Source organism: Terrapene carolina, unplaced genomic scaffold (genome assembly GCF_002925995.2).
Source record: "Terrapene carolina triunguis isolate 2854851 unplaced genomic scaffold, T_m_triunguis-2.0 Scaffold67, whole genome shotgun sequence".
In the NCBI taxonomy this organism is placed as follows: Eukaryota; Metazoa; Chordata; order Testudines; family Emydidae; genus Terrapene; species Terrapene triunguis.
In genome coordinates, this window is record NW_020664418.1 from 12962195 (window position 1) to 12987882 (window position 25688).

The window sequence follows — 25688 nt, forward strand, 5'->3', positions numbered from 1 at the left end:
TTGTGGGCACCGGCAAATCCCCTTGATCCCAGAATGCTCTGCTTCTTCGTGATATAATCCATTACCACTCACGGAAAGAGAATGTACCATAGAACAGGTGATCAGACTCTGAACGGTAAAGGCCAGGCTGGAGACTTTTAGAAGCCCAAGGGCCGGATCTGATTTGCATGTACAAATTTAATTAATGTGCTTTGGATAATTTCAATTTAAAGCTAAGTACACCCATCCCTTACACTCAGTCAGACTTGATGGTGAACAGAAATCACTTGCTGGTTGAGTTCATCAGCAATAAAACCCTGCAATGGACAAGCTTTTTCCTCAGCTTGATGCTCCAGTAAGAGTGGTGGCGTTTTAGACCTCAGGAGGCCCACAGTTTGGACCCCCCGTTGTAGGATGCTCCCCTGCCCTTGTGTATTAGTTTATATTATATGGCTTAGCTGGTCTCATTAGCAGGCATTCTGCCTTGGGGCATCCTCTCTCCTATTGCCTTTAGTGGAAGCTGTATGCACCCATGCATTTGTGGGGACCAGACTTTGGCCCTGACGCATTTGTGAATCTTGCAGACCTCCAGGGCATTTCATTGTCTCAAACTCTGAGATTTTTTCCAGAGTTGGGGGATCTTTATAATCGTCCTGTTTCTTTTTTGGGGGTGGGGCTGGGGATTATTTCCCAAGGATAGGGCTAGGGGATACCTGCTTTTCCGTATGCTTTCTTCTCTTGTCCTGGGGAGCAGAGGTTAATATTGGGTGTTTTGCTTGCGTATCATGTGCTACCGTTGTGTTTTCTTGCACAGAAAGCCACTCGAATCACTGAACCGATAAACTGCTTTGACACTACTAGAGTATTAATGTTTATAAGCTTTACACAGCTAGTCTGGAAATAGGCAGGGACTAACAGATTGGTTTTTATCAAATTCAGGGAAAGAATAAAGTTGGGACGTGTAACAGATACCTCAGTAAAATAAGCTGCAACAATAAACTATTCTCTTTCATTAGCTGGCTACAAGGATCAGCCATTCAGACTGTGAATACTAACCCTTTCCCTAGCCTGAGCTTGATACTAGCACTTGGCTTGATGCACATTTTGCTTAGATCCAGATATTCCTGCTGAGCTGCCAGGTTTTAGGGACAGGGGTATAGAAACCAGCAGCAGATACAGGGTGGAGGGCTGGGAGTGGGGGCGTGTCTCCTCAGCTCCAATCCATTTAACTCAGAATGTTGAAGATTGTATGGCACTCAGGGGTTTTGATATTGCAGGAAGGACTGTTCCTGGTGTGACGTGTTCCATTTTGCAGTGTGTCTAATCATCTTGAAACTCCAGAGCAACTAGGGTCTCGCAACAAGCGGCCAAAAGGGCCCAGCTGGAGGCAAAGGCACAGTGGGCCAGCAGCAGCCAAGCGCTCCGTTTTCAGAATGAAGTGGGTGCAGATGTGCTGTCTGGTTTCCAAACCAGGTCCGCATAGAGAGCCACCTCCTGTCCTCTTACATTCTGTACCAGCGTGTTCTGGTAGTGCATGAAGATCGAAAGGATGGAGTCCAGCTCAGAAATAAGCCTCAAACTGCACAGGCAGAGCTGTTAGCAATCGGCTCCTGGAACAAATGTGAATGTGTCACACAGTCCTTTGGTTGCTGTGTATGATCTCCAAATGGATTCAAACCAGAAGACATTTTAACTGAACAGCAGCAGCCTTGCTACTAGTTTTGTTACCTATTTAAAAAAAAATGTGATAGCCTAGGCAGTGAATAAATACCTCAGACGTCTGCTTCCAACAAGTGTCTGTATATGTTGTTGTTGGGTTTTTCTATCTTACATGTTATCTGAATGTTTATATTCCAATAAACTTCTACCTCTTCATATGATGACCCTGCAAATGTGTTTTGTTCCATTGACTGGGCTGGGAATCAAACTTGCCACTCCAGGTTTCTGGACTCGAGCTGACTTTTTAAACACAAATGGAAGGTGCAGTAGTTTTATGGGCCACCATGCCTATAACCTTGCAGCTAACAGCCTCCCATTATAGATCTGTGCATGGTAAGGGGCCTGATACCAGTAACAGTTTGTACTTCTATAACGCCTTTCATCAGAGGATCTCCAAGCACTTGGCAGACATTAAGCATTGGAGCCTTGAGACAAATGAGTATTATCTGCATTTTACAGATGGCTAAACGAATATGCACAGACAAGGTGATATGCCATAAGCCACACATATACATAGTGGTAAAGCCAGGAATAGAACTTGAGTCCTGCCACTCGATTCCCAGCTCTAACCAGTAGACACACTCCATCTCAGTGTGAGATGGTCTCTTCTCAGAGAGAGAAAGATGGACACATGCACACAACCACCCACCTACCCCTAAATAACTACAGCAGTATATGCCAAAGCTGTGTATCAGGGTTCTTAGCCCTTTTCCATCCAGTTTTAGAGAATATTAGAGAGTTAAAACAAATTTGGTTGTTTTTTTTTAACATAAAGTGCTAGGAATTTAATCCTGGGTGGATTCCAGGTCCTAGATGTACACTGATGAAAATCATATTGTCCCTCTGCACCTGTTACTGTGGGGAAAGTACCCCCAAAGACTAAAATGGAAGTAAACTACAAACAATAACAACTGCACATACGGATCTGTAAGTGTCAAAGCTGATCCCTGAACCGATCTGCCAAGTTCTTTTTCATTTTCTTTGTGTGATAGTCCCTAGGTTTTGTGACGGGTTCTTTTATCTCGTTCCAGTTCAGGGTTGGAGCTTGTCATACATACATGTTTCTATCCAATCCTTTGGGAGATCCTCTTTGTGATGGTCCTCATGTCTCAGACTCACATGCTTATCAGGAATGATGGGTCTGGTTTTGGTCTCTGCTGTTGACAGTGGAGTATGTGGATTGAAAGAGGATGCAGCCTAGCCAGTGTCATGATAGTAGGGCACTTGAGAATGAATTGAGCAATATTTTTAAGCTACCCCAGTAAATTGAAAATTAACACAAAATTATCCCAATAAATTCATGAACAAAAATTTGTTTTGTTAGTTATTAATGTATTGGGGTAGCTTTATACTGTATGTGTTTCGCTCATACTCACTTCTGAGTGGAATTTTACGAGATGACTTAAGTAGCATATTGCTGGGCCACAGAACGTGATGTTGCCTGTTTCAGAACAGGGCTTTAGTGTGCTGCAGAATTCTGCGATTTCTGAGTATCCTCCTCTACTTCTATGGCAGGGTTGGGAGGCTTAGATTTGTCAAGTGCTTAGGGATCCTTGGATGATCTACAAGTTATTCTTAGATTGGCCCTGGAATCTCCTGGGGGGCAGTAAGCCAGAAAAGTGTCAATTTGTGACACATGTAGGTGGCAGGAACTAGTTTCCAAATCCCTCCGACTGTACTATTCAGTGGTTATAAGAACTTTTAATACTCCCAACTATTTTCTGGTTACACAGGAGACCGCAGAGTTGTTCTTCCAGTTGTTGAACCAGTTTGGAAGTTGGATGGAAACTGGTTCCGATTCTTTCACATCAGAGTTTGCCTGTCACCAGTGATGGCCTTGCTCTGGAAGTTGGCTCATTCTGGCACTTGGCACAAATATATAACTTCCCCAATAGAAACCAGAGAAGGAAAATACCTCTTGGGTGCCATCTGATCTCCCCTACCCACTTTCTTCCTTTCACAAGAAGCCCAGTCCTGCAAAGCAATGAGCTCCTTGCATTTAAGCCAATAGGAGTTGAGGGCACTCAGAACAGTGCAGGAGGTAGCCCTATCTGGAGTGCTTTTTCTAGTGCACTTTTAAACGTCTAGCACTAGGTTTCCATTTCCCCTCGGGACACTATTCTACAGGCAAATAAATATTAGAGCTGGGAATTATTTCCCACCATCCAGCTCAAATTCCCCCTTTCTCAGTGTCATCTCATTACTCCTAATTACAATCCTCTTAGACCACTCTCCAGGCTCCCTCCCCCTCCTTGGGAACTTTAGATACAGAATCCATCTTGGAGCAAGCATGCTCCAAGACACTTCCTGCCATGTGAACCACGTTGCTTCACTTAGTGGGAATAGGTAGGTAACTCTTTCCTGGATCTCCCTCCAGACTCTGAACATCTGGGTCTAGCAGAAGTTCCAATTGCTTTCAGTTCTCATGTGTTACCACTAGATGGATGCAATGTCAGCAACCTGCTGTTGAAATATGGGCACTGCTGTGCTTCCTTGTTGGACAAATGTTACTGAATATGGGAAATAAGGAGATGGGTGATGAGACATCCTACTTAGGACACCCAGAACTGTGAGCCACTGTGGTACCCCTCTGCCTTAGCCAAGAGTGAGAGCTTTGCTGCTGCTTAGCTGCATGTCAGTTCTCTGACCTGCCAGCTTGTCAAGACTGCCAGTCTGAACCTTGCCTTGCAGGTAACAATCTGTGAACCCGAGTTCCCCAGAGATATCTCCCTGCAGTATCCAGTCCCATTTGCTGGACACTCACACAAATTATGAAGTTCGCTGCCTCCAAAAAGACAGTGCACACACCTGCTGGAGATGCATACTTCACTTCAGCAGTGAGACGATTTGTAGAAAAACTAAGAAAAAGTTTATTAACAAAGAACAGAGATTTAAGTGATACTAAGCAAGAGTAAAAGATGCAGGTCTGATTACAGACAAAACAAAACACACTTTCTAGTAACTAACACTTTATTTTAGCAAGTTACAATCATTGCCTAAGCTTTTAAATGAAACTTCTTAAACATTTTAAAAAACGTATTTACTTTACATACAACAATAGTTTAGTTCTATATTATCGACTTATAGAAAGAGACCTTCTAAAAATGTTAAAATGTATTACTGGCACGCGAAACCTTAAATCAGAGTGAATAAATGAAGACTCAGCACACCACTTCTGAAAGGTTGCCAACCCCTGGACTAGGGGATCCAACTTTCACAGGCTCGAAGAGGGCTGTTCCCTCTGTCCCCACATTCATGGGGAACTAAAATGTCATTTTGCTCCCCTTATATTACTCAAGTCTGTTGTCTCTGCCTCAAGAGCCAGGAAGGCTTCCTAGGGTGCAGATTTTATCTGCTGATGTGATTGTTGTAGGGTTTTCTCCCCCAATTTTTTAGCTTGATGGCTTTGTTTACCTTAGATGTAAATGACTTTCATTGTCCTCTGCCTGCAATGAAGCCAGTCAGACAGGTAAATAAATCCACATTCCCTTGTCTAGGGGGGACTGAGTTTCCGCACTGCTCCCAAACATATTTTAAGAATGTGTTTTCAGCACACATCTGTAACTCTATACACACCCCGTACACACATCAGTATGTGAGACAAGGCAGGCTGCTGACCACTTGAAGCAGTGCCCTGCGCACACCAGAAACCCCTCTGAGCATACGTATAATACTCCTCTCATGTCTTTCAGGACAGTCTCATTCCAGGGCAGCATCTTGCTGCACCCAAGCTAAATCTCCTGATTTGGATGGTTGGAGAAGTCGAGAGGTGCAGTGTCAAGCGACTGCCCTGTTCCTCGTTTTCCCCAGATCTGCCCTTTTCCTCCCCACTTAATTAAGGCAGGATGGACATAGTTCAAGAGAAAGGAGGCTCTGTGAGTATTTGGCTGTGGCAGTGGCATTTGCTTTCTGACCTGAGCTGTTCCATAGTGTTGCTGTTAGATGTCTGCTCCCTGCTGCTCCGAGTGGCGGGTGAAGTGACTGTCAACAGAAGGTTGTCGAGCGCTTTGGGATCTGTGAATGGAAAATGCTGTGTAAAGGTCACTCCTCCCCCACCAGTGTTAGGGCAGGTGCACATTGAGCTCAAACTCTGCATCCTTGAAATAAAATTATCTATGCAGGTTCTGATACTGGGCCCATCATAGTGACTGCCAACCCCAAGTGTCTCTGTCAAGGCCTGTAGTATCACCAAACTGTGGGAGAAAAGCATTCGCCCCATTTTACAGCTGGGGAACTGTGGCACAGAGATACTAAGTGACTTGCCTGAGATCACACAGGAAACCTGTGTCAGAGCCAAGACTTGAACCTGGATCTCTCCTGAGTTCCAGTCCAGTTGTGGTAAACCCACCTGATGGCTGAAGGGCTCAGCCTGTCTGTGGATGAGGCTGGGGAAGCATTTGCAGCTTGGTAACTAGTAAAGACATGAGGATTGTTGGGGAGATGGACTCCTTGTTCCACCAGTACCCATTTCAGCAGGAACCCAAGGTGTCATTGGATGCTCTGCCCTACCTCAGCCCAGAATGGCTCTCCTGTCTTCATCCCAACAAGCTTCGCCCTCCTGTCCCCTCCCGCCAAGAATCCTGGCAGAGTTCAGATGGGCTCTGAAGCACCCCGCAACAAAGTGCTTCAGGCCAGTTTTCCTCTCTCCTGTGCTAGAGGCTATCCCTGCATCTCCCCTGCTGCCCTTAGGACGGAGCAGCCTGTCCTCCCCTGGGATCAGAGGGGAGTAAACAGGTGGAATTTTCCGTCTGTTTGCTCAGCTCTGCCAGCCTGGAGCAGTTCCTGGCCTCTGTATATCAGACAAGCACAGATTGCCAGAGCTCTCCGCCGCTGCCAGACTCACCTGCTTTCTGCCATCCCAGCTTCTCCAGGCAATGAGCGACTGAAAGCAGAGACCTCCCCCTCCTTTCCCCCCGTCCCTGCCCCGCACCGGAGTGTCCTTTGGTGGCTTCATTTCGTTCCTTTCAAACTTCAAAAGCTTTGTCTCGCTCGCCAACAGAAACTGGTCCAATAAAAGAGATTACCTCTCTCCCCCCACTTGTCTCTCCAATATCCTGGGACCGACGCGGTGACAACACTGCATACAGACTTCCTCATGTCAGCCTTGCTGGGGTCACCTCAGGACTCGTCAGTTCTCACTGCTCACCTCAAAAGGCACAGCGATGAAGCAGGTAAGGCGGACTTGGGAAGCAAGAGTGAACAACCGCCCTTCTGTGCAAAGGGCTGGCATTTGGCTGGCAGCAGCCTCCACATATGAGCAGGGATGATTGCCTGTGCTTGAATCCGAAGTAGGAGCCGTCGTGCTGGTGCGGCAGCAGGGATCGGAGTGGAGTCCATTGGAACCCTAGCTAACCAACGTAGAGGAGTCCTAGTATCTTAGAAGAGGCGCTTATTGTTGGCATCTGTAGCTGGGGTGTGGATAGCCATCTAGAAAGCAGAATCAGAGGCATCCCTGAGGGGACAGGATTAAGGAACTAGGATATTGTAGTGTGAAGCTGCTGTGTTATCTTCAGAGATTATGGATGGGGCTGCTGCATATTATTAAGGATACCTGACATTTTCCATTATAAACCCCCGTTTTGAGTTGCTTATTATTTTGCTAAAGGATCACCATTTGGGCTGAAATTTTTCATGCTGGGTGTCTGGCTGATTTTCTGTGGGAGATTTCAGTGAAAATGAGTCTGCCATTTCCAATGATGAGGCTAGGGAAAAATAAGGTGTTTTGCTTTGTTTTTTTTTATAAAAGCAGGGTTTTGTGTGGGTGTAATTTACTATGTTAAAAGAACACTATTAAGGCTGCAAAGTAAAGCACTGACAAATTAGGAAATGCCAAAATTAAGGTTGTCTATGCAATCTTAATCCAGCCCCCTTGTGCATGTGCATTATCATGCAGTCTTTAATTGCATGACCACATACTGTTTTTTCCACAGGGCCCCTGCCTCATTCAGTGCACAGGATGGGGACCTGCTCGAGGGATGCATCAGGGTTATGTAGCGAAGGAGGCTGTTGACCACAAGAACCTGTCTTGTCTGTTGCAGAAGACGGCAGGGGCATAGTGAATGAGGCAGGGGGCTGCAGGAAGAGAAAAGATGGTCTTATGGTTAAGGGAGTTGAATGCTGCCTTGGAGAGCTGGATTCTGTCCCTGCCTCTGGCACGGAGTTCCTGTGTGATTCTTGGGCGAGTCATTTAAACCATACTTCACAGGTGGTGGTCACACGTGTATTCCTCATTCTCTGGGTACTTGACGTGCTACCCTGGGGTCTGATTTTCAGAAGTGCTGGGCACTCTTGGCCACAGCTGAAGTCAATGGGAGCTGTGTGGTGAACATATAAAGTGCTATAGAAAATTAAGGATTCTAAAAATCAGGGCCTAGGTGTCTCAAATCGGGCACCCAAAATTAGTGGAAACTTCTGACTTTAATCTCTCTGGGCCTCCATTCCCCATAACAACCATCCTTCACCTCACAGGGGTGTTGTGAGGCTAAATTAATTGATGTTTGTGAAGCACTCGGGTACTATAGCAATGAGTGCCATAGAAAAGCCCATGAGGAAATTAATAATTCTGCCTTCAGAGCAGCATGCAATAAATAGTGGACAGTAAATAAGGCCTGGTGCCACACAGGTGCAGTAAGGATAAAACAAAATATTGGAAAGTTGCTCATTCAGTTAGCACCATCCATTCTGGGTACTGAAAGAGGCTGGAAAAAATAGCGTATGATCATATATATTATAGATAATTATAATGCACAAGGGGGGGGTGCGGAATTAAGGTTGCACAGGCAACTTTAATTCTGCATTTACTAATTTTTGAGGGCGTCAAGCAGTCTCAGTCATGTTTTTCTGAGATAGTTTGTTGTTTGTGTGTAATGTGTACGGCGTGATAGTGCTGCGTTACACAGGCCTATGGATTTTTGTGGTCTGGGCCCTACTGTGTAAGAAAAGAGCCTAGAAAAAAAGGGCAGTACAAGTGCTATACAGGTGACAGGATACAGGCACGAGACAGCTTGATTTAGCTCTTCAGAGGAGACAAAGTGGCGGAGGGAAGAGGATTGCGATCTTACCATCTCTAGGATTGACAATGTGCCAACTAGTGTCTGGCATGTTTTTAATCCAAATCAATACTTTCAAGGTTACAATAGAAAGGAAGGGGTATTACAGTAACTCAAGATGCCAGGGCTAGGGTGGGGAGCTGGAGGTGGAACAAAAGTCAGTGTTGTTTAACAGAGCCATTAGTAATAGTCTTTAGCTGCTTTTCTGCTGTAGAACTCAATGCACATTACAAAGCTGGGCTGGACTTCGTTCTCCCTGTTTTACAGATGGGTATATTGAGGCACAGAGGGGTTAAAGCTGGGATTTTCAAAGGCTCTAAGGAGAATTAAGTGCCCAACTCCCTTAGGCTGGGATTTTCAAAGGCACCTAAGGGACTTATCTGAGGGCACAAAGCGAGTCAGTGTCAGAGCTGGGAACAGAACACGGGTCTGGTGCCCTCCCATCTAGACCCTGCAAGCAGTGGGACAAAGGGTTAAAGCAGCAGCATGGCCAAGCGTCAAGGACGGGAGATAAGGGAGAGGTGGGGATGATGTAGGAAGTCAGGCTGGATGACTGAAGTGTAACATTTTTTAACCCTACTGTTGGTGGACACAAGTTATAACCTGCTCCTTTGGGGCCCTGGCCTCCTCAGTCAGGTAAAACCTCAACTTGGAATCCATGGTAAGGGCGGTGCAGGATCAGACTGAGCTAAAGAAACCACGGTGAACTTCAACAATGGCAGCTTGGTCTATCACTAACTTCATCCTTGTGCCACCTGGCCTGTCACAGGGATCTGGAATGTCCTACCAGTTCTTTGACTGCTGCTTTTAAATGTTTGTTTGTTTGCGGTGGTTCTGTTAGAGAAAAAAAAGACTAATGGCATCATGGGCTTCTATGTTTAGTGTCTCTTGTTAATTTCAGGTCAACAGTGCTTTGTTTACTCGCAAACAGGGGTCTAAACATTGAATAGTGGGCTTGATGCGTTAACGATTGGGCGAGGGTCTCTGGCCTGTGCTATGCAGAAGGTCAGACTAGATTATCAGAATGGTCCCTCCTGGCCATAAAAGCTCTGCATCTAAGTTGGGTTGTTTTCTGGCTCACGCATCGCTAGCAACATCAGTTCTGCAACTGGGCTTTGCTTAACAAGTCTATGATGATACAGGAGCTGGGATAGAATCCAGCTCCCTTCTTTATAGGCTTCCTGGCTCTGCAGGGCTAATGGGAGGAAAAAGGAGCAGGAGTTTATTTTCTGGTTACATGAAGAGAGCAGATTTGCTGAGTAGAAAGGGACCATTTTTATAGTCCTTTCTCAGGGTCGCACTGTACTCTGTGTGGTTTTTAATCTCCTTCCCCCCCAGATCCCCTAGTGTGTAGAGGTGCAAAAAGGCATTTCATTTTTTCCTAGTCCTGCTGCACTCATCTGTCTGCATCTTTTAACAACAACTCAGTGGAATCTGGGCTATCTGGCACATCCCTCTGCAGTTTAACTGGCCATTTCCTTGGCTTGTTTTACACACTGTGCTCAACTCTTTGATTCAATGTTGGGTAAAGTTTTAATGCACATAAGCATCTCCCAGACACTTCACTTTACTGCACTCAGTGCAGGATGTCACTTTCTGCCTGTCGATGCACATGGTGTGTTGCAATGTGCAATGTTACACATGTGATGTACGCAATCCTGTACCTGACCCACTTGGTGTATTCAGTTCCTCTTCCTCTCCATCTTGTTAGCTTTGGGCAGACAGGTTGGAGGGCTTGTCTATACAGAGAGCTATTCTGGAATAGTTTGCTTGGCAATAGCTATTCCGGTCAATTTCCCCATGTACCCTAGTATCCTGTGGGGACCAGAATCAGCCCTGGAAAGAATTGTACTTACTTATGCAAGGGCTGAATTTAGCCCTCAGTCCACTCAACCTATAGAGATTCTCTCCATTAGCAGCACAGCACACTGTGATTGGGCAGGAGAGGTGGCTTTGGTGGCTACTTAGTATAGCTGGAAAGCTATTAGAATGGGAGGAGATTGCCACTGATGCACCTTTCCCATTATCTCCAGTGATCAGCACTGATATACAGCACAAACAGCAAGGGAATCCACACCTGGCATATTCTGGCTCTCCTGACTCACATTCCCAGAGCTTGAAAGCCCTGGGTATTAACTTCTGTGGTCACCACTGCAATAGAATACCTTGCACATCATTGTGCACCTCCACCCCCTTCGCCTTCTTAATACAGGCCATTCACTGTTCAGCCAAGCAGGAACCCAGTCTTCAAAAGCTGCTTGGTCTCCTCACAAATAACAAAGGAGCTAAAGATAGCTCAGTGCAGATGAAAAGGCCTGCATGTTAAAACCCTGACTCAGCACAGTCCCATAGTATAAGATGCTGCTTTCCCCCCCCCTCCCCCCCCCACCTCCTAATATTAAGATCCACTGTGTCGGTCTTAGACCAATCTCAACCTCTAACAATGCTCTGTCCAGAATCAGACTCCGCTTAGCTCCTCGCTTAGGGCCTAATTCAAAGTTTATAAAAGTCTGTGGGAGCCTTTCCATTGACTTCAGTGGGGTTTTGGATCGAGGTGTTTAGCGCACTTACTGTATCCACCATTTTTCCTGTAGTTTGGACTTTCTCTGGCCTCTCTCAGTTGGTGGCTCCACTGCAGCTGGCCTTCCCCAGGCAGCCCAACTAAGTTTACTAAATGGAGACTCGGGTGCCTTACAAAATTGGTGATCGAGCTACTGAGTTGAATGGTGCAGCTCACACCTTTTTCAGAGCTTTTGTTTCAGGCTGTCTGCAAACTCAGGCAGATATTGCTGCATTAGTTTATGTTCTGATGGCTTTTTCATATAAAATATTCTAAAACTCCTAGGTGAGTTAGGAGCTGAAGGTTCATTTTCAAAGGTGATGTGTACACTTAGGAGCCTAACTCTCATTGGCTTTCAATGGAATTTGGCCTCCTAAATCACTTAGGTCAAAACTTTACCCATAGTTACTCTCTTCTTTAAATGAGACTTGGATTCTGGAGGAAAATTCCGTAGCAGCTTCAGAAAGGCGGGCAGCCATGCATGCATGGAATTTGCATAGCCAAGTGATCACATTATATACAGAGCTCTGTTTACTGTCATCATCTGATGATCAGCCCAGTGGTGTCCACTTCTTGAAATGCACCACAATTAGCACTGTCTCCCTTGTTAGCCATCTCAGCCAAGAATCAGGGAGATTCACTGGATCCTGGTGGCAGATGTCCCCTCTCAGGGTTGAGGCATGTTGACAGACCATTGTGGGGGAATCTTGCACAGCTGATGCCTGGTATAAACGTAGAGAACTTCAGTTTCCAGGGCTATTAATCCAGGATTGAGTGAAGAAGCAAACAATGGGATTCAGCGTCATGATGATGTCATTATTATGCCCTGCAGGACCAAAACAAATAGGTGGAAAGCTTATGCCAGATGGATTCAGTTGAGTGCCAGTCCCATCTTGAATTAACTAGTTCATTGCCATCCTTTCTCCTCTGCAGCTTCTCTCGCAGTGGCCAATAAGGTCTGTAATAATCGGACACTTTCCCACCTGCATCCTGCCAGGTCGGTCCTCATGTTCAGGGCACTTTAAGTGAGTTCGGGCTGGGGGCATGTGTGAGAAAAGACATTGAGTCCATGGTCACTCTTCCTGCTTGCAGGAGTGAGTTTCATAGTCTAGGGCCAGCTCCTGGGACAGATCTGTCTTGTGCATGCACAAGCCTACCCTTTTTGGGTTGGTTGCTCTGCTGGAATGTTGCTTTGTGGGAGGTCTGTGGCCACGAATGGAAAGGCAGTTTCCAAGAACTGATCTCAGGGAGAGCTTGGACTGTCAAGACAAAGGGCTCTGTATCCAACAAAAGGGAGTCTGCGCAGAAAGAGGAACCCCAAAGTTGACCTCGCTAGCTGCATGGTGTCACGGAGTGTGGGGGGACACAAGGCCCTGCACCCCCGGCTTCCTGCGATTCACCATGACTCTTAGCCAGCCAGTAAAGCAGAAGGTTTATTTAGACGACAGGAATACAGTCCAAGACAGGTCTTGCAGGCACAGACAACGGGACCCCCCCTCGGTTAGGTCCATCTTGGGCTCCCAGGGTGACCCAGCCCCCTTGGAAGGTCAGAGCCCCGTCTGCCTCCCAGCCATCTCCCCAGCCAGCTCCTGACCAAACCTGCCTTCAGCGACCCCTCCCACAGCCTTTGTTCAGTTTCCCGGGCAAAGGTGTCACCTGGCCTCTAACCCCTTCCTGGGTTCTCATGTTACATGCTCAGGTATTCTCTGTCGGTCAGTCTCCCATCCCCCAATGCAGACCATCCTAGCCACACTCCCCTGTCAGCATTCAAAGACCACAGTAAGAACAGTCCCAGTTCGTCACACATGGGCCATTGGGTGTTGTATTTTCAAGGGTGCGTGGCCACATTTCCAGAAGTGAATGTCAGTCACCAATGCATGGATAATGGTGGTCAGGTGTATGTCTGATGGGATGGGGTGCGATCTCCTGACCAGGTACGTACAGATGGAAGTGGGGGTGCTTTTAAGCAATGAGGGGTGCAGTTTCCTTCCTTCTGATTTTCCTTTCATCATTCAGCAGCACTTCCCATATGGTAAGTGCTATCCTGATTCTACAGAGGGGGAAACTGAGGCACAAAACTCTCATGATTGTCCAAAGTGTAACAAGCCTGGGGCAGAGCCATGACTAGATTGAAGGAGTTCCTGACTCCCAGCGTTGTGTTCATTCCTACAGAACACATTGCGACACGCTTAGGCTTGCAGCTCTCTGCAATAGTATTCACAGTTAAAGCCTCCCCCAAAATCCTCCACAGAGTGGTTCAAATCCAAGCCCAAGAAGAGTGACAGACCAGTACTGATAGCTCCATTGCAAATAAAGAGATGAACAATCTGTGTGGTCTAATTCGACCCCTCTCAGGAAATGCTGCTTTTGCTGATCGCATCCATGCTGTGGGCCCAGAGATCATGTCTGGGAGGGGGCTGATGCCAGCAAGCAAAGTCCTTCCTAAATGAGCCGGCTTTCTGCCACCTCCTCTAATCCTGCTTGCTGCTTCCTCAGCTCTCAGCCTCTTTCAGCTTTGTTTTATCTCATTGCCGCAGAGCAGAGCGAGCTCTAGGGGGTGGCAGGAGTAGTGGGGGAGGGGAATGCTTTGCTTTCTAGCACTTTGCACTAGAGAGAAGAGAGGCCCAGATCCTCAAAGGTATTTAGGCTCCTAACTCCCACTGAAATCAGTTGGAATTAGGAGCCTGAATACTTCTGAGGATCTAGGCCAGAGTTCCCAGCAGCGTTTGGGAAGATCAGTTCCAGGATGGTGCCCCAGAAAGACACAACCAGCACCCATTCCTTAGGGCTTGGAGCCTCATGCCCCGGAGCTGGGATTGTGAGGGGGGATCAGGCAGAGGTACAGACTTGTCCTGCCAGCAGCTATGTTTAAAGAAGGTGTCTGGCTAGCACAGTTTTCGTGGGTGATTCCTACCTCAGGGAGGCTCAGTTCATTCATGTGTGCTTTGAGATCCTTATGTGGAAAGATAAACTACTGCTACTAGCAGGACAGGAGCTAGACCTAATTCCCTCACGTGCAGACAGGGATATTTTGTCTCACTTGTGATGTGTGGTATAAAGCCAGCCTTTGGGTCTCATTAGAGCAGCTTTGCTGGAAGGCTGTGCCCAGCATGGTACAGTGCACAGAGCATGGGGCAGGGAGTCAGGCCACCTGGGTTCTATTTAATGCCTCGGTTTCCCTAGCTGTAAAATAGGGCTAATGCTTTGAGATCTACAGACTAGAAGTGCTATCTAGGCATTAGGCTTGGCCATTTATTGAATGTTGCTCCATTTTGAGCTACAGAAAGGACTTTAATTGCACCCTCAAAGTACTCTAAGGAATTGAATGGTCAAGGTTCTAATACCATTCAGGATCGCAGCTATTGCCCTGTGGAAACATGTTATGTCTGGGTTGGAAGATGACTGCTTGAATCACAGTTAGAGTGTAGCTGGGCCCATCCCCTGCCTTGGCTAGTTATCTACAGTGTGATTTGGCAAACGTGGTTGCTGCTTTATTAAAGGTCCTGTTTCATACTGGCCATGTGTGGCCTTCCATCTGAGGGTCTCAATCACGTCACTAAAAATTAAGCCCCTTCACGCACCCCTGAGGTAGGCAGACATTATCCCCAGGGGGAGGACACTGAGGCATAGAGAAAGAAAGTGACTCTCAGAGTGATTTGGGGCAGACCTGGGAATAGAACCCCTGCATCCTGACACTTACTGGATGGCTTTAACTACCAGACAGTGCTTCCTGCTGTGTTAAACTTGAACAGGATGGGGCACTGGGAGGGCCTCCAAGCTGACTTTGGGCAAGGAGACGAGGAAGTTATATTGGCAGTGTCAGATGAAGAATGTCAAATGTTTATTATAGCTACAACTCTGTAGCCCAAATAAATATTGGCCAGATCCTCAGCTAGTGTAAATCAGCAGTAGTCTCTGCCAGTTTACACCAGCTAGGGATCTGGCCCAGAATACTTGGAATCTGTTAGCACCCATTGTGCATTTGTTTCCAGTGACTGCGATTTCTGGAACCATTCGTTCCAACCTCCAGGGCAAGATAAAGTCAGAGGCATAATTCTTTTGTCTGTGCTTTAAGTGCAGGACCTTTTGGTATCTGTCTCACAGAGGTTAGTGGTGTCCTGAGGTGATAGGCTGTCGTGCCATGAGCGGATTGCTGCTGCCACCCGTCTTGCTCTGATGGAGGTGACAGAGGGATATCACTGTGATTCTTCAGTGCTTTGAAAACAGTGATTTAGCTGAGGACACAGCTACTGAGGCAGCTGGAGAGACCACAGGCAAATGAGGCAAACCTCCCAGCCCATTTACTGGAGCAGTCCCAGTTCCCCCTATCAGGGCAGGTGGGACAAGAATTAATAATGAACAAAGCACGTTAATCAGTATCCAGGGCATTATCGCCAATTCTCAGTGAAACAAAAATAAACCAGTGCAGGTCTATGGGGTATCGCCAGCTCTGCTTAACTGCATTAGCACTGCTTCAGATAGCAGGTACACAGCACTCCACGTGCTTTCAGCTCTGTACGTGATCTGCCCTTGATCTTGAGGTTATAGCTGAAGCCTGGGAACCAGGCGCTCCTGAGTCCTAGTCCTGGCTCTTGTCCCTGACTCGCTGTGTGACTTTGGCTGAGTCACCTAATCGCTCTGCATCAGTGTCCCATTGGTAAAACTTCAGTTTGCTGTCCATGTGCAGCTAACTGACAGGTAGTTTTGCTGTGAAATGGCTAATCTGCTAATCTGCTAGAAATTGGTAGGGAGAAGTGGGTCTGATGGAGGGTTCTAGCCAGACTCGTAAGGTTCATAGTTGCTGAGGAAGGGCTCTGAATTAGGGTTGCCACCTTTCTAATTGCACAAAACCGAACACCCTGGCCCCGACTCTTGCCCCAAGGCCCTGCCCTGCCCCGCCCCTTCTCTGAGGCCCTACCCCCCCCCACTCACTCCACCCTCCCTCCCTCTGTTGCTCACTCTCCCCCACCCTCACTCACTTTCACTGGGCTGGGGCAGGGGATGGGGGCGTGTGAGGGGGTGAGGGCTCCAGGGTAGGGCCAGAAATGAGGGGTTCAGGGTGTGGAACTCTGGCTGGGGTGCAGGCTCTAGGCTGGGGCCAGGGATGAGGGATTTGAGGTGCAGCAGGGGGCTCTGGGCTGGGGCAGAGGGGTTTGGAGTGAGGGTGGGGCTTCTGACCTGGGGCAGGGGGTTGGGGTGCGGCGTATGGGAGGGAGTTAGTGTGTGAGAGGGTGTTCCGACCTGGGGCAGGGGGTTCGGGGTGTGGGCTCTGGCCAGGCGGCACTTACCTCAGGCGGCTCCCAGGCGGCAGCGCAGCAGGGCTAAGGCAGGCTCCCTGCCTGCCCTAGCTCCATGCTGCTCCCTGAGGCAGATGGCATGTCCGGCCCCTAGACGGAGGCGTGGCCAGGCGGCACTGTACAGTTCCCGGCCAATAGGAGCTGAGGAGCTGGCGCTTGGGGCGGGGGCAGCGCATGGAGCTTCCCTGGCTGCCCCTGCACCTAGAGACTGGACATATCGGCCCCTTCCGGGGAGCTGTGCAGAGTCAAGGCAGTCCTGCTGCGCCACTGACTGGACTTTTAACGGCTCGGTCAGCAGTGCTGACTGGAGCCGCCAGGGTCCCTTTTCGACCAGGGGTTCCAGTCGAAAACCAGACCCCTGGAAACCCTACCCTGAATCAGAGAGGCCTCTGCTTTGGTGGCGCTTGAGAAATGCATTGACCTGGAGTCTTACCCAAATTCATAGAACCGAAGGGACCTGATTCTGCATCAGTGAAGTCAATGGGAGTTGCAGTGGGAGCTGTATCAGAGGGGGCATGTAGCCAGAGTTCCTGGTTATGGAATTTATCTGTACTATCTGAAATGCATTGCAATGCAGCTCTGAAGTTCTGGAGTCTGAAGATCAACCTGTGCATTTTCTTTTCAAGAAAAAAACACCTAGGAAACTCTATTAGAAAAACCATACAAACTTGTTAATAGAACATTAAGGTTGCACAGGTAAGGATTTAAAAATCAGGAAATGATTGAAGTAATGCATGTGTAACCTTAACTCTGCCCCCTTGTGCCTATGCTTCTATGATACCACCTTTCAATTACATGATCATGTGTTATACCTAATTTTTCCTGATACGTTAGATCCACAAGTGTAGCATGTTGTAGTGCTGTGTAGTATTCTGTGTGTGCCACTCGGAGTCCATGAAATCCACATATATGAAGAATACACACAAAATCATACATACCCAGAATACCATAGATTAAACATCGTAGCACAGATATTCTGAGCTACATCAGTGATGGGTCTGTGTAAGTACCTAGCTAGCATAATACTGCCATCTTGCTGGAATATAGATAGGCTAATTAAATTCACAGCTAAGTTAGCTTCATAATTAATTGTTGAAAATAAAATGTACAGCAGATGGGTGCTGACAAAGTTGTTAAAATAGAGACTATAAAGATGTATGTAAAAAAGAATTAAACAATAAAAGTATGCTGGCCCATTATGACAATGAAAGGAATTAAAACTTTGCAAGACGCAGCATATGTTGTGAAAACTGTTGTACTGTATTGTGTTGTTTGAGAACTGCACGATCACATGATTTAATGCTACTGCAAGAATACATATGCCCAAGGGGGCAGAGTTAAGATTCCACATGCAACCTTGTCTTGGACACTTCTGAACTTTAGTCTGATAAGGTGTGTAACTGTTCCAGTGAGATATTTGATAGGGTGGAATCCATTTGCTCTCAGCTCAAAAATAATGTGTCTCAAGGGTGAAGACAGAGGGTTTTTTGGCATTTGTGTAGGGAGGGAGAGCAAATGCAGAACCAGTGGAGGTCTGGGTTGATCTGTTTGAGGTCAGGGATACGGATAGTGTAGTGGGGATCTGGGAACAGTGTGTGTGCACGGTTAAGAAAGAGATAGGGTTAAGACTGGGGTATTGGGTGGGGGGAGAGGGATGCAGCTCCATAGGAAAGATCCACTGTTGGAATACTTTGTCCAGTTCTGGTGTCCACAATTCAAGAAGGGAGTTAATAAATTGGGGAGGGTTCAGAGAAGAGCCACGAGAATGATTAAAGGATTGGAAAATCTGCCTTATAGTGATACAGTCAAGGAGCTCAAGCTATAACCAAGAGAAGGTTAAGGGGTGACTTGATCACAGTTTATAAGTACCTACATGGGGAACAAAACTTTAATAAAGGGCTCTTCAATCTAGCAGACAAAAGCACAACAAATCTAATGGCTGGAAGTTGAAGCTAGACAAATTCAGATTGGAAATAAGATGCACATTTTTAACAGTGAGGGTAACTATCCATTGGAACAAAGTACTAAGAGCTGTGGTGGATTCTCCATCGCTGGCAATTTTTAAATCAAGGCTGGATGTTTTTCTAAAAGATCTACTCTGGTTCCAACAGGAATTAATCCTGGAATGTCCTGTAAACTGTGTTATGCAGGAGGTCAGACTAGAGGATCACAGTGGTCCCATCTGGGATCTATAGAAGGTCCAGGATGGGTGTGGGGCATGTGATGACGGAGAGAGGAAAAGCTGGATCAGTAAGTCTCAGAAGTAGGTAGGGTTTGCAGGCAAGTATCTCAGAAATAATAGAGCAAGAAAGGACAGAGCTGTCACTCTGCAGGGCTCCTGAAGTGAGCAGCAGGGAGGATGGAGTCCAGATTGTGAAGTCTGGTAAATTACCAACAGGGAACGGCCGGGCCAGTCAGAATACTGATACCATTAATAAACAAAGGTGCGTGAGTGTAACATGTACAGATGTGACGAGTGTGGGGGAGTGGAGGGAATGGGGGACTCGAAGATAGCAGCAGTAAGTCATAGACTAGTTACATATATGTAACAAGTTACATGTAGTACAAACATGAATGTAACTAATCTGTGACCTCATATCACGCCAATGTCTCTTGCCCTCACTGTCCTTCCTGTTCCTCACAGTGCATGCTCCCTCCTTCCCCTTCCCCCCGTCACGTGCCTTAAATTGGCTCAGAAGGTCTCCGGGGCAGGGGCTGAACCCTGCTCTGTCTGTTTATGTGCAGCACCTAGCACGACGGGGCACCGATCCTCTGGCTGCTCATGTTGTACCAGTAATTCAAACTGAAAGGCAGCTGTGTTCTGCTTGGCTAGCCTGTCGCTGCTGATGTGACGTGGCAGGGCCTTGGCAGGGAGGAGGGCTCTGGATTGGACTGACTGGAGCAGAAGCCATACTGATTATTAACAGCAACTGAGATGACTCCCTGCCTTCTGCATCTGTCCCTGGAACTATTTAAAGAGGGCCACTGACCTCTTCACTGGCAGGTGGTCTCTGGGGCTGCTGGATAGCTGGCAGCCTGCTGGCTGATTGGGGCTGCGCTTTCACACCATCTGCCTGCTGGGTCCCCACCAGGAGCTGGCAAAGCATAGGCTCTGCTGGTGAACTCTGCTGCTCTGGCTCTTGTTTAGCACACAGGCAGGCTGGACTGTGTCCTCCTCCCAGCCAAGGCCCTGAGGATGCGTTACCAGGGCAGAAATCTTCAGCAGGAGGAAAACAATTCCCCTGAATGGGGACCCAGTCTATGAGCTTCTCCCTTAGCCTTTGGGATCTACTCTCTGCCTGATGGCTCTGCTGCAGGCTGGTACCACAGCTCCCACAACCAGCTAGAGCTCCTGCTCCGCTCCTGCTCTCTCTGCAGCCAGTAGGATGGCGTACATGGATCCCGAACACCCAGCTCTCACCCTTTGCCAGTCCATCTTCTTCTTCTTCTGCAAAGGAATGATAGAAGGGGTGGTGGCTATCCTCTTCCTCTGGCTGTTCATCCAAGTCCTGCTCACCAAACATCAGCAAGGTTGGTCTCTTTCCTTCCCCCCACCCCTCCCTTCCCTGGGTACATGGATTTTGTATCTTGTCTCTTGCCACATAGCTCTCCAGCCTGTTAGATCTGTTTGTATGGGGGAGTGGACCTTTGTTCCTTGTGACCTAGAGCAGGACAGAGGTGTTTGGACAATCCCGTTTTTATCCCTTCCTTCTCACTCCCTTATCCGCTTCCACCCTCCCAGTAGTGAGAGGAAAGTCATCGGTCGATCCCGCTAATGAATCAGGAGACGTTAGCAGCTAGGCATTAATCGCAAAAGCATTTTAAAACATGAAATCACACTCCTGGGTATGCTCTGGGGACAGGCCCTGGGGAAGGGGCTCCTCCGGGCTGGTGACTTCATCAGTTATTTATAGAGTGCCCATGTCTAGCTCTACAGAGGCCCAGCATGTGCTCGAGACAGGGATGGCAGGCGGGCCCTGCCCCAGAGAGCTTGCAGTCTAAAAGGAGCAGGGAGATGGCCCAGTGATTGGGTATTGGAAAGGAGCTTGGGAACCTGGCCAAATGGCAAAGTGGTTGTATCCGCATGACACCATCATGGCACAACCCAAACTCCTAGCACAAGGATCCATTGAGCTCTACCGTGGCTGATTCGGATGGGCTGGGATTCCCCCGGCACTGTCAGTTACCTCCACTCCAGGGGCTTTCCAAGCTCTCTGCATTATGGCTGGTTTATAAAGTAGGGACTCTGAACTCCCCAAGGTGAGATGGGAACTCCGTCGTGCAGCACTGCTGAGCGCTAGGAAGGAACTGCGTGCGCACCTTCACAGTCTTGGTTTCTGCTCCCCACCCTGGCCCATTGTACTGTGATGCCCAAGTTCTTCCCCCTCGCCCCTGCTCCTGCAGGCTGCTGAGATGCAAACCAGCCATAATGCAGCTGCTCTGAGTCATGCTGCAGATGGAACGCCATGGACTGACACCTCCTCTGTCACTTAGACCAGGGCTTGTTGGCACTGAGCCCAGGGAACATTGTCGACTGAGCTGAATAGAATCTCTGATGGACTCTGGCCAAAATTTTACAACTTGGGAGCCTAAAGGTAGGGCTCCTAAATCCATACATAGGCTCTTAGATACAAGTCTGGGCTGATTTTTCAGCGGCGTAGCACACCTGCAGCTCCCACTGAAGTTTACAAGGGCTCTGGGTACATGGCACTTCTTCAGATCAGGCCTTTTTTTCCTGAATCAAATTTTAGCCACTCAAGTTTGAAACTATAGGCCTTGCTCTAGGCACCCTGGGATGCTACACAAACCCCGTAGATAGTCCTCAGCCTGAGTCCATTGCTGGGAAGGGGCATGAGAGGATGGCCTGGATGGACTATGTTCGGTCTCCTCCCCAAGGCCTGAACGGACGCCCAGTCTTTGCACACCGGGAGGGCAGCGGTCTCCTTATTCTTCGTGCAGGCATCTTTCGCTTTGCCTTAACCCTACGTTACTCCATCCCTACGCCCCCAAGAGATCATCCAACTCCATAAATCAATCCTAGCATCCATTTTGTTCTCTTATTCAAAATTTCAGTCTCGTTTAGTGCTGTTAAAGAAACAAATAATGTACTAGAACTAAAGGACTAAAAAGATCTAAGTTTCCATCCCTGTTTGGAAACTGGCTGGAAGTCAAGAGCATGGGAACTGCCTTAAATATTTACGGCAGATTGTCCCCTGTCCTGGTTACTCCACATATGGGATTGGAAGCTTGGTGACTTTTGACACCTGGGTTGCCCCATTGAACCTACTGATCCAGATCTACCATGGCATCCAAGGTGGATTAGCTCTGGCACGCGAGTGGTACCGCAACCTGCTTCCCATGCCAGGCTTTGAGGTCGAGATGTCAGCATGTTCCTTCACTCTTGGGCCCGCAGCCATAGGGAGGAGGTTGGGGCTCATGTGGCTCATCATGCTCAATTACTGGGGGTGGGAGGAGGTGTCTCATGTGGCAGTTCCACCAGCTGACTTACAGTAAGACAGGCGTGGATGGGTAGTGAGGGGAGCCACATCTAGCTCTCCTAGGCTGGCATGGACAGCATCATGGGGGTGAGTGCAGGATGGGAAATCGCTGGGGCACTGAAGAAACCTTGAGAGTCCTCTGTGAGTCAGGGGAGAATGTCAAGGCTGAGTTTACCATCATGATCCTACCATGCATGCAGTGTTAGCAGTGCCACATGCCACTGCCACACAGCTGCTGTCTGCGTCAGGGCACCTCCATTCCAGGGTGTTTGCTCTTCCTCTAGCACATGTGGGGTCACCCCACGGCTGTCAACGAAGCCCCAGACCCACTGACTTGGAAAGGAGGCTGAAGAGAGGATTCTGTGGTTTTTTTCCCCTGGGTGTTTGACCGACGTCAATCATGTGTCTTACATAAACAGTGCGTCAATTCGGCTGTGGGGCTGATAAGAGGAGGTTTTTTTCCATGGCCATTATCTTGTTTAGGGTGAGGCTGGGTTTATTTTAGCCTTGCGACGGATGTGTTGATCTGATGTAATAATTCCAGCTCTGCTTGGGAATGATGCTCAGAGAGAATGGAGCACTGCAGATGCTGACGCCCCCAGCTCAGCTCTCTGACCCTGCTCCTTTCTCTTATCGCTCGCCATTACACAGTAATCTTTCCAGCACGTCCTGTGCGGTGATGAGAGAGGGGCTGACAGGTTTGGTTTAGTAACAGCACAGAATTGGACCACTGGCTCTGACTGTTCCTGGGGTGTGAGGGTGTATCTGGATTTTGACTGCTGGGCAGTTGCTGGTGATTGCCAAGATTCAGTTGTCATCAACCTATTGGTTCATAGATCTTAAGATCATAGAGAGTTGGACTGGGACCTAGGTTCTATACCTGGCTCTGACACTGGCTTGCTGGGTGACCTTGGGCTCTTCATCACCCTGTGCCTCAGTTTACCAATCTGTAAAATGGGGATCCTGATATTGACCTCCTTTGGAAATAGCCGGATATTATTATTATTATAAGGGACGATTCTGATCACTTCATCCTTGGAGTAGTGATGTGAACTGCTGATTTCTGATGAGCTGAAGGAGGTACCTGCCCAATCAGTCTAGCTGTGGCATTTGTAATAGGCTCATCGCCGTAGAACACAGGTGCAAACTGCTACATCTTAATCACATTTCCCACCCACTGGCCAGGCACCTTCTGCCAAATGCCTTCTGGTCACACAGGAGCTCTGCTACCTGCAGCCCCCTTCATATACTCATGCTGTAATTCTTCTCTGCTCCATTCAGTGCATTTGCAGGTGCTCCTCGGAGTGGGGCTGGCTCTTCTGTGCTTCTGCCTTCTCCTGGGCTGTGCCATGTGCTGGCGTCGAAGCGAGAGGCGCAACCAGAGCAACAGGAAAGAGCAGGCACCGACCAACACTCTGGTGGAGCTGGGGCCTGCTCTGCCTTCCCAGACCACCACCGTGCCCATCCAGCAACAGTACGTGGAGCTAGAGGGAGAGGTGCTGGAATGTGCAGGGAATGACTCGCTGGGTTCTCCTGGCGCTGGCAGTCTGCCACAGAGCATGTTGCATGGGAGGGCCTCTTTACCCAGCATCCCTTTCTCCCAGAAGCTTGGCCTGTTCTCCAAGACAGAGCCAGGCTGGGAGCGCCGGTCCACCATCTCTGGAGAGACTGACGAGAGCAGCCTGCTGACTCGTCCTGTTCTGGGACCCAGCGTCCGCCAGTCGTCCACCATGCCGGGGAGCCTCTCCTGCGCCGGCCCCAAGCAGCGGCCCCAGCTCCACTTCATCCTGTTCTACTCCCAGCCCGAGGCCACGCTCACTGTGACGGTGATCAGCGTGTCCCACCTGCCCAAGGGCTTTCGAAGCCGCCGGGACTCCTATGTCAAGGTGTACCTGCTCCCCAAGTTCATCGAGCCCCAGCGCACGGCTGTGCGCAGGAAGAGCCTCAACCCCGAGTTCCGAGAGCAGTTCCAGTTCGGCCGCTACCACCTGGAGGAGCTGAGGGGCTTCACCCTGCGCTTCGCTGTCTATGTGAAGGAGTTTCGCAGCTTCAGGGACTCCTTCGTTGGGGAAGTGATGTTCCCATGTGCCCAGGTTACTTGGAACCCCGAGGCGGCCTCCAGCTACACCCGGGAGCTGTCAACCACCAAAACCAAACTCAAAAAGGTCAGGACTGGGTCACTGAACTAATAGTACCCAGTGGGGATAGTGCTGGCTGAGGTCTCCAGGGCCCCAGAGACTGAAAGTTCCACCCGTACGGATGCAAGGGGAGGACTTTTTCATTACAGAACCTGTGTCATTCAGTGGAATTCCCCTCAAAGGGCAAGTGAGGACTGGGTGTATCACCACTTCCCTCTGCTAGATGGGATACCAGACCAGCTTAGGTCTGATCATGCATCCTGTAAGGGCCGCAGGTCCAAAAAGATCCTTCTTTAGCTCAAGGTGAAGCGAAGTCCGCCTTAGCTGGAAGGAGAGCAGCTGGGCGGGAGGGCATATGTGATGGGGGTAAGTGGGTGGGACATCCTTTGGCTGTGGTAAGAACGTGAAGGACTTTCCATCCTGAAGCTCCTGGATGGGGCTGACCTTTGTTTCTGTCTCAGTGGCTGCTAGGTGCCCTGGAGGCAGGGGGGAGGAGGTGAGATTGGTGGGTGTTTCATTGTCTCCTGCTGTCCATGTTGTTTCAGTGTCTCAGTGCCCAGGACATGAGCTACGGCGCTGCGTGCTCCCAATCCACATCCCTGGGCCAGCTCTTCATTCTCCTCCAGTACCAGGCTCTGGCCAATCGTATCAAGGTGCTGGTCCGCAAGGCAGAGAATCTGGGCCGGCTCACCCGCATGCCAGGGGCACCAGGTAGGGAGGTGCAGGGCTGAGGGGCAGACCAGGTTCAATAGGCCTCGGAAGCAGGAAGGACTTTGGAGGGACCGGTAATAGTATTCCTGTTGTAGAACATACAGTTGTGTCATTTAAAAGTCCCCAGGATCTGCTATGGCACATGCCCCTCTCAGTTCCTTGGACCATGGAGTCTGGGCATCTCTGCTATAGGCCCTATCAGCCCCCCACCCAATGTTGTGTACAGCACACACGTAACCCTATGAGGAGCATGCCCATGGTGACACCCTTGGGACCATGGTTAGAATGAAGATATTTTCAGTACATGTGAAATGTGCTAAATGGGGAAATGTGGGCTAAAGTGAGGGATCCAGAATGGGGGGATCACAGTTGTGGGATTTCCAATTTCCCTCGCAGAGGTGACACATGGGGGTGGAGGGCATGAGGGGACACATGCCCCCCCATTTGCTCCTTGGCTTGTACTGGGCATGCTCAGTATCACTGCTGAAGCCGATTGCCCTCCCTCTCCCCCACCCCCTTATTGGCAGGCACAGGTCCTTTCTGCCCCTTTGTTCTAACCCTTCTTTGCATCCCACTTTCCCAAGCCCAGCAGTGGCAGATCCGGTCGCCTTCCTGGGAGCAGGGGTAGAAGGGCTGTGAATCCTCTAGCCAGGCCAATGCTGTAGGCCACTAGTGAAGAGAGTAGCTGGCTCCAGGGCCGGCTCTGGCTTTTTTGCCGCCCCAGGCAAAAAAAGCCT

The 25688-nt window shown here is 48.8% G+C and overlaps 1 protein-coding gene across 1 annotated transcript in view; it reads left to right on the forward strand.

The window, feature by feature from the left end:
• Positions 1-19627: 19627 nt before the first annotated feature.
• LOC112113875 (synaptotagmin-11-like) overlaps positions 19628-25688 on the forward strand; it is a 9332-nt gene continuing 3271 nt past the window's right edge. Inside the window, exons 1-3 of the mRNA XM_024210322.2 lie at positions 19628-20135; positions 23384-24267; positions 24786-24951. Coding sequence (XP_024066090.1) covers positions 19991-20135; positions 23384-24267; positions 24786-24951 — 1195 coding nt within the window. The 5' untranslated portion in view covers positions 19628-19990. The remainder of the gene's footprint in view (positions 20136-23383; positions 24268-24785; positions 24952-25688) is intronic.